We start from the raw sequence: 8,973 nt of genomic DNA, 5'->3' as shown, positions 1-8,973 counted from the left end.
TAATAATAAATAATATAAAAATAGTATTAATATTAATAATATTAGTAATATTAAAGGAAATTTCTTTGTTATCGACAATAGTCACGGATAACTATAATAAAATTCCAATCATTCATATTGATTACAATAAATTAATATAAAATATTAAACTTCTGTCATCGATAATGATATTTTTCAACTAAAAAAATGTGAACCATTTGTGATAATTATTCATAAACAGAATAAATCGAAACTAAATTTTTTTGTAATTTCATTTTTTGAGAAATTATTGAGATTTTAAAAAAAATTTGAAGATAACTGTTATTTTGGTCATCCATTTGGATATCAAACTAAAATTCATATTTTCATCTAACAGAAAAAAGTAAGGATCTGAAACTCGAAATCTCGAAACTTTTCGGAACTCAAAAAGTTTCAAATGCTCAAAATTCAAAACTATTTGTTATTTTCATAATTCGAAACTCTCGAAGCCCAAATAAATAGTAAATAATATAAATTTTTATTTTTCTACTCTATCTCTAGTTTTGCGTAAACGTTCGTTCTACAAATAATAAATTCTTTATAGAAATCTGATATTCCGCAAATTATGTTTATTTAAATTATTTTCAGTTCCAATATATTTAAGTTTCATTTAATTACATAATTATATTCAATAAATAGATTGATTTTCTAAAAAAGATGTATTATAAATTCAATTCCTGATAAAATGAATAATATTATTATTAGAAGCATAGAGAAAGGGTAAGTATTTAGAGTTTCTCGAGTGTCGAGTATTTCGAGATCTCACAAAGTTTCTAATCCAAGTTTTGACAATCTACAAATTTCATTTCGACCCATCTCCAAAAACCAAGTAGTTCTATAATTTCATTTACCATCAACAAGATGCTTTAATGCTTCTGCAAAATAGCAAAAGTAAACCTTTCCTGTTCCTTTCCTTTATTCCTTATTTATCATTCTCGTAGAGAACGTAGAAGAAGAAAAGAAAGCCACGAAACAGAAAATATATTTCAGTGATCCTCGAAAGTATCGATGAGAATGGTCGTCGAAGGGAAGAACACATAAACGTGGATACGACGAACATGCTCGCTCCTGTGAAGAACATGACTATCTTAGTGCATCAGAGTCAGCACGAAGGTTGCATGCACGTCTACATTGATTGCGCTTATCAAGGTGTGATACCATTGAGGAAAACCTTCCGGAAATTTGCAGAAAACGATGACAATCTTCCTGTAAAAGCGGTGAGTCATTTCAATAAAAAGATATATCGACAAAATTCTTTTTCTAGGTACATTATTAAGGCTATAGTAGGATAGAAAATTTGAAATTTTGTGTGTATACGTAATGTAAATTCTTTTTTATTTTGTTAATTAAAGTTGAATAAATTTCTTGTATGTGTAATTGTATATTATAGTACACTAAAGTAAATTGTAATATATTTATAAAACTGTATTATAGTGCATTATATTAGATTGCAGTAATAATATTGTACTATGATTTACTGTCTTATATTATATTATATTATTGTATATTATTAATACTGTATTACTACATGCTATGTTAAAATACAATAATAATATTATATTAGAATATACTATTTTATAATATACTAGTAATAGTATTTTATATGTTATCGTATATTATACATGTACACTTACTATAATATAATCATAACAATGGGTTAATTCAACAATGCAATTAAAGTCATATATACCAATAAGTATAATAAACTCACTATGCATTTCAAATGGATACACATCAAAACGTTACTTCATATCAAGCTATAAAACAAATAAACAAATAAGAATCTCTGATAATAAGAATCTCTGAATCAAACCTAATTTATTGAAAATGAAACATTTTCATTTATCAAAACCTACACACAGTGCCATTTAAATACTACCACACACATTGCTTCAGTTTCTATGACTTGAAAACTAAAACACCATAACAAGTTCAAATAATCATCGTTTAGAAACAGCTACCAGGTTTGAAAGATACCAAATTTAACAATTCACTGCAACCATGCTTCTGTATACTTCTGAAAAGCAGTAGCTAATAATGAATTAAAGTAAACATCAGGCATATAGGTTAGAAACGTTTACTGCGGAAGAAGATAACAATCGATCTGCCTATTTTCACGTTACCGTAGGATAAATCATAGGATAAACGTCCAAACACGTTACTTTCTTCTTTTTTCCTGTCATCAAGAATTTCACAGTCGTTAACGGAGGAACGGTGACGTTAGATGTCGTAGGACGATGTCTTTCCAAATATGGCCGGTCGGTCCAAGGCTGCTCGCCTTTATTACGTACAGCTGCTAACTCACGTAACGCATTTAAGCATAGTGAATTGATTTCGATTCGCTTAGACTTCATCCTTATTGAATATTCACGGCCCACTTTCTTGCGGTTACGTTCGGGATATGCATAGAAAAAAACAATGATGAATCGCGATCGCGTAATTTATGGTAGAAAGGGTGAGCAAACAAGTCTCTTTTTTTCACTCCTGTTTTCCTCCTCGGCGTTCAATATTCATGAAAACTAGTTAACGTTTTGTTTTTTTCTTTTTTTAGCAAATGACGTTTCATGCGTTCTATGAAAATAAACTTGTCGGAGGTGGCATTGTTTACTAACTTGCACTTCGTTATTTTATGGTAGTATTGTAATTTGGTATTGGTTGTAATAACAGTAATGACAGTTGTAGTAACAGTTAGTAATAACTGTGTATTAACAATAACGTTTTGTATGTAACTGAAAACGTTTATAAAGTTGATCAATTTTCTTGTTGCTCGAAATGATTGGTATCCTGATTAGGTACCTGCATTGTTAGATATAGTTAAATTTCGCGATGAGAGAAGTAAAAGTATGCGAGTTTTCATCGAAAAATTTTCTGATTAGATGAAATTTGAACAGCTATTTCGATATTTTAAGTTTTTGTAATTTGTCTCGAAGTAACTGTATTTGAATAATTTAAATATTAAATAGTTAAAATAAAATAATTAATAGATATTGGTTGAAAAGATTTTCCATAGGTAGATCGAATTAATCCAAAATGATCTATAATATTAGTATATAAAAGAAATATGGAGAAACGAATTTATCCATTTAAATGGTAATAGTAAATCATTAATCATTATGTGTATGAAGAAGATGATTAATTCTTAAAGATATCTTATCATAGAAAATTTTTATCATTCTTAAAGGTAAATAAAAATGAAGCGGAAGTTGCATTTAAACACTGAGTTGGAATTACTATACTAGTCAAGATACAAATAATCGTTTATGATTTTCTGTTTTTGAATTTATTCAAGACACGTAGATGATTTTGATACAAAATAATTATGATTTTTATTGACATAAAAACATAATTATATATTGTATTTAATTATTCATGCTATATCACTTTAATTTTAGCATGTATGTATTCTCTATTTAAATATGCATTATACGTTGATTATTATAATGTTAAATAGGTATAAAAATTGTAAAAAAATATTAAAAATATCGTTTACATAGTTAGTTATTATGGGTTTTTTATTACATTACTCATTTTAAAAAATTACTTTTCTTCAAACTATCTCTTTCCTTTATAATACTAGTATTATTATAATTATACTAATTTTTGATATATTTTGATAAATTTTGATATATTTTAAGTTGACTAAAAACTATCTATTATCGGTCATCGATAATATAGTATATCGAATATATAGTATTAAATATAGTATTATCGATAACCCATAATTGAAACAATAAGAAATACTATTCTTCTTATAATCGTGTCTCTATCATATTCTTCATCATTTTGTTCGTTGTTAACCCATTGTACTATGATTTAATTCCAAACACTTTAATTGAAAACATCATAATTGTAAAAGTATTTAATTTTACTTAGTACAGAAATGTATTAATTAAGAAACAAAAAATATTTAACATAACTTAAAGAAATTGCATAGATTTCGAATATATGTACATATGAATTTTGCACAGATAATTAAGAGCTAACTATAACATTAGGTTGCCCAAAAAATGGCATTGCAATTTTTGGACTAGTTTCTATTAATTCTATAAAAATTATTCTATAATAATCTATTTAACTAGTGTCCATTTTTTAATAAGAAACAATGTTTTTAATTAGAATTTATTACTCCGGATCAAATTGGTCAATATATATATATATTATATTATTGAATAAAACTTTGTTTGTTTCAAACGAAATGATTATTATTTTAGGCTAAAGATATAGATATCATTTCTCAGTTAACCCAAAATATATCAATGAAGAACGTTTATATAATTATGCGAAAATTGTTAATTCTTTTGATACTGATAATTTATAATATTAGTATATAAAGGAAATTATTTAAAGAAAATTAGTATAATTATAATAATATTAGAGATTTTAAAAAAAAGTGTTAGTTTGAAGAAGAGTAATTTTTTAAAATGAGTAATGCAATAAAAAGAATTTAATATTCAAGAGTTCTGTCGATGGAAATTTGTGTTGAAGAAGCATCAAGTAATAAAAATGTCATATGGTGACAACGTTATATGTGTGGACAGAGTATCGAATAAATATATGTACATATACAAATATTTTTTTAAAAGTTTGGTATTTTACATTCTTAAATATAATGTTAACAAGATAAACTAGGTGTTAAAAAGCCTTTACACCTCCGCAATTAGAGGTGTAAATGACACTGATGTCATCTTATTAAGCATGCATGGGAAAAAATAGAACGTCATTTAAGTAAATATTCAATCTTAAATAAATATAATTCAAAAAATTCATTTGCTATAGAAATGGAGAAAAATCAATGAAAATATTAAGAAAGATTCAATTATATCGATATCCAGTTGGGTACAAGTAATTTTAAGCAACAAGTACAGTGTACCCAATTAATAACGCAGGGTTCCCAAATGTTAATCGATTTTGATAAAATTAGCGGAGAATATATTCTTGCAAAATTTTTCCAAAAAGTATTTAAACCGTATTTTTTTTATTGGCAATTATTCATCTTTAGAAGACGAAAATGCTTGAATGAATTGATAAAAATAATTTTCAAACGTGCTGATATTTTGGAAAATTACTTATGTAGTTAAATTTGTTATAGAAAGTGTATAACATTGGTAAACTAGAAGTTTTTCTGTATCGTTTATTTTTATAATTTTCTAGATATTGAGAAAAGTATAATTTTCATCTTCACCTTAGAAAATTACTTTAACTCCATAAATCAAGACTATTATTAATAAAAAAAAGGGTCTAATACTTTTTTAAAAACTATATTCTGTAACTACTAGTACATAGAAAACCTTTCGTGTAAGTACTATTGTTAAGTTTATTTATATTTAAAAGGAATATAAACAAACAACGAAACATCAGTTGTGTATATTTGAAAATTTTGATTTTACATTTATTTTTTCCTTAATAAATTTATAAAAATCATTTTATGATTTTATGGTATAATATCGAATGTTGACATTAGGTTCCTTATAAGCAATCAAGAATATATCGGGTGTTCCAAAATTCACGTAAGAAGTAATTTTGACAGAAAACAGGTTTTTAATTAAAAATTGTAAATATCAATCAACAATGAAGATGCATTGTTCTTTCACGTAATGATCCATTTTTAATAACCCTGAACTGTCAGCTGTTACGCTATTTTTTCTTTCGTTGACAACATTTTATCGTACAAATGGTGTAAAATTAAAATCTTGCGTAAATTTTGGGACACCGTATAGTCATAGGTAATCATAAAACGGTTCTTCACTATATACTTTTATACAATTTACGATGTTTCAGGAATAAATATCTAAACGAAGAATTTTCTTTTGAAAATTTCATTTTATCATTTTAGTAAAATCCTCGTCGAGCTTTAGTCCACGGACTGTATTTTGTATTCTTCTGGAGCGTGTCTTTCCAAGTTTTGCAGTTTCAATTTTTAATCAATTCTATGGACAAAATATCCATACCATTATTACATTAAATAAAATACATACTTGGCTAAATGATCATATAATTAAAGTTCATTTCGTTTCACAATAGATAAGGTACATTAATGATTTTTCTAACACCTGTCATGCTTGTCAACTATCAATAAGCCTAAGGCTAGAGTAAGTTCACTATAATTTTTCTACAAATTAAGTACCAGTTATTATCTATATACGAGTTAATCAAATTTAAACATGACAACAAAATAATAATTTAAGCACTTATAGTAGCAACAAAAAATTTGAATATTATAGATACAATCTTAAAGTCTAATATATATAGGGTGTCCCAGCAATGGTGGTATAACTGGAAAGGGGGTGATTCTACATGCAGAAACTAATCGAATATTTAATCGTAAATATTCAAAATCGATTCTCTCGACAATGAAGCTTCGAATGAAAAAAATTCGATTTTTATTTTCGATTTGTTCTTTTATTTAGAATCACTGTCCCCTCGATTGTACCACCATTATTCGTGTATTGATAGTCTATTCATATAAGTCATAACTAAGTGCACTCGCATTTGGTAAATATTCAAATTCGATTTTCTCGGAAAGGAAGCTTCGAATCAAAAAATTTGATTCCTTTTTTTCGATTAGTTTTTGAATGTAGAATCATCAATCAATCGTTATCATTGCTGAGGTACCCTGTATATATCTTGATTTATGTGTGTATGATTGGTCTCTGATAAATCCCATTTATAACAGGATATGACTGTATACAAATAAATAAATATATATAAAATTATTCTAACTTAACATTTTTATATGTAAAAAGATATTTTCAGTGCATTCGATGAATTATATCGTCCATTTTATCACAGGAGTAACTAATCTCTTGGTCTACAGTGTTTTTCTTCGTAAATAGAGTTAATCATCTAACTCCTGGAAATTATTATCCAAAATAATAACCAGTATATCTACTTAAAATATTATTACAACCAGTCCCACATGACTGTTTTATGTAACAATAAATTATTTCTTTTTTAAATACTGTTATAACAGATTGTCCAAGAAAACAAATGTAAAAAGCATGAAAACATAGATGTTTTGACAAAAGGTAGTATGTATTCATGGTATCGTAAATAAGCGAGTATAAATGATTTTTCTTCTATGGTGAATTTTTCTGCAATAAAGCACACTTGTGTAAAAAATTATTAAAAATTAGTCAACTTACTCTTTTTAACAACTATTATACCAAACTATATTGAATAATGCGTTATTTATATACCTTGATCTACATAATTACCAGATTAATCCTCTAATTTAATTAATTAACAAAAATAGAATTAAAAATGTTATACATTATTAAGAAATTATAACGAAAATATAGGGCATTTAAAAGTATCAAAAATATATGAATCCATTTAGAAAAATATGCTACTATCATGTATCTTTTACATATCCACCTGAAAAGAAACTAATTATTAAATTGCTTTCTACTTCAAACAGAACAAGTTCCATTTGAAACATTTTTGAAATAACAAACTCTTACCATTGTATTCACAGATTAAAACGAGTCACCCTGTATAACAAGCTCATAAGACTAAATTCGTTAAGATTGTTTTCTTTTATTATATCTCCTTTGTCAGTTACATTTTGCACTGATTGGCATTAGGAATTAGTCGAATTTATTTATCAGTTCAACCTCTCTTTAAAATACGTCGAAAAATGCATCACGATTTCGAAAAGCCAATTCTCAAAAATGCTGTGTTCAGTTTAGGGGAAGGAGGAACCACGTGAAAGTGTATCCACTAATATCCATCAGAGATACTCTAAAGCGAGAGAACTGCAATTTGGCTGACATGGACACGTTGCAGAACATCTTCAAGCTGAAAGAGTCACACGAATGTGCTCCAAAATCGACCAAAGATCATTCGGATGATTTCGACGAACTGCTGATCAACATGTATAGACCTCACATAAAGTTAAGCGGCAAGCAAAGTCATCATCGATCGAAAGCACATACGCACGACTTCGGTACCAGGTCCTCAGACGTGTCCGCAGATCAGTTCGACGATTTCGATGAATCGGATTTCAGAGAGACGCATCGATCGAATCACGATCATCGTTTCGCTGAGCGAGGTCAATCGAATTTATACGATAAACGCGTTAGCGAAGATGATAGCGGTAAATATGGTTCAACGAGTGACCTCGGAGTTGATCAGCCAGATCTTTCAAATCATATGAAACGAATGCAGCGAACACGAGCTGAGTACTTTGATGGAACTGTTCCTGAGAAATTAGGAAAGTTTAATCATTCTGATGAATTAGACGTGTTGAGTCAATCGGACGGGAATTATAAACGGGTTCCCAGAAGAGGGGACATAGCGATTCAATCTCTGGACGAAAGAGGTACGTAGCTAATATGAATTATGCGGAAGATGAGTTAAAAGAGTAATACCTTTGCTAGCTTTGAGAAACCATTATTTTCATTCAGCTAGTTAAATATACGTGGTCTGACGAATATCGAGTAAAAATTTCAATTTAAAGTTTTGAAAATTGACCAAGTATATGAACAGAGCGTGTTCAATAAGGAATTGGTAATAATCTAGATTTTCTTAAGATTGTCCTTAGAGTAATAAATGATAATAATAATTAATGTTTTATATTAGAAATTAATATTAGGAATGAATATTGGAAATAGACATTTTGTATTAAAAAATTAATAAATTTGTTCTTACTTCTAGTTCTTATTTGAAAATTAATTTTTCATATTAAAAAAGTAATAAACTTATTTTAAATTCTTATTGGCAATTAATATTTAAAATTAATACTTAATTCTACTTAATACTTAATTTGTAATTTTCATAGGACGTACTTACATAGTACTTGCATAGTTATATTTTTTAACAAATATAATGTTATATATACAATCAACAAAATTAAAAAGCAATTTGATACTTGTCAGCTATATAACATTTTGTAACATCAATGTAATAAAATCATAATTGCTTATAGTGAAGGATGTTTGTCTCATAGTAATGTTT

General features: G+C 27.3%; 1 protein-coding gene across 1 annotated transcript in view; it reads left to right on the top strand.

The window, feature by feature from the left end:
• The window catches only part of Tsp (Thrombospondin), a 30,746-nt gene that overhangs the window by 3,775 nt on the left and 17,998 nt on the right, over positions 1–8,973 (top strand). The window contains exons 3-4 of the mRNA XM_017912144.1: positions 1,009–1,235; positions 7,702–8,338. Coding sequence (XP_017767633.1) covers positions 1,009–1,235; positions 7,702–8,338 — 864 coding nt within the window. The remainder of the gene's footprint in view (positions 1–1,008; positions 1,236–7,701; positions 8,339–8,973) is intronic.

The sequence above is a fragment of the Eufriesea mexicana genome, unplaced genomic scaffold (assembly GCF_001483705.2).
Source record: "Eufriesea mexicana isolate 0111107269 unplaced genomic scaffold, ASM148370v2 scaffold325, whole genome shotgun sequence".
Classification (NCBI taxonomy): domain Eukaryota; kingdom Metazoa; phylum Arthropoda; class Insecta; order Hymenoptera; family Apidae; genus Eufriesea; species Eufriesea mexicana.
Note: the sequence above shows the minus strand (reverse complement) of the source record. Positions and strands in the feature narration are given on the sequence as shown.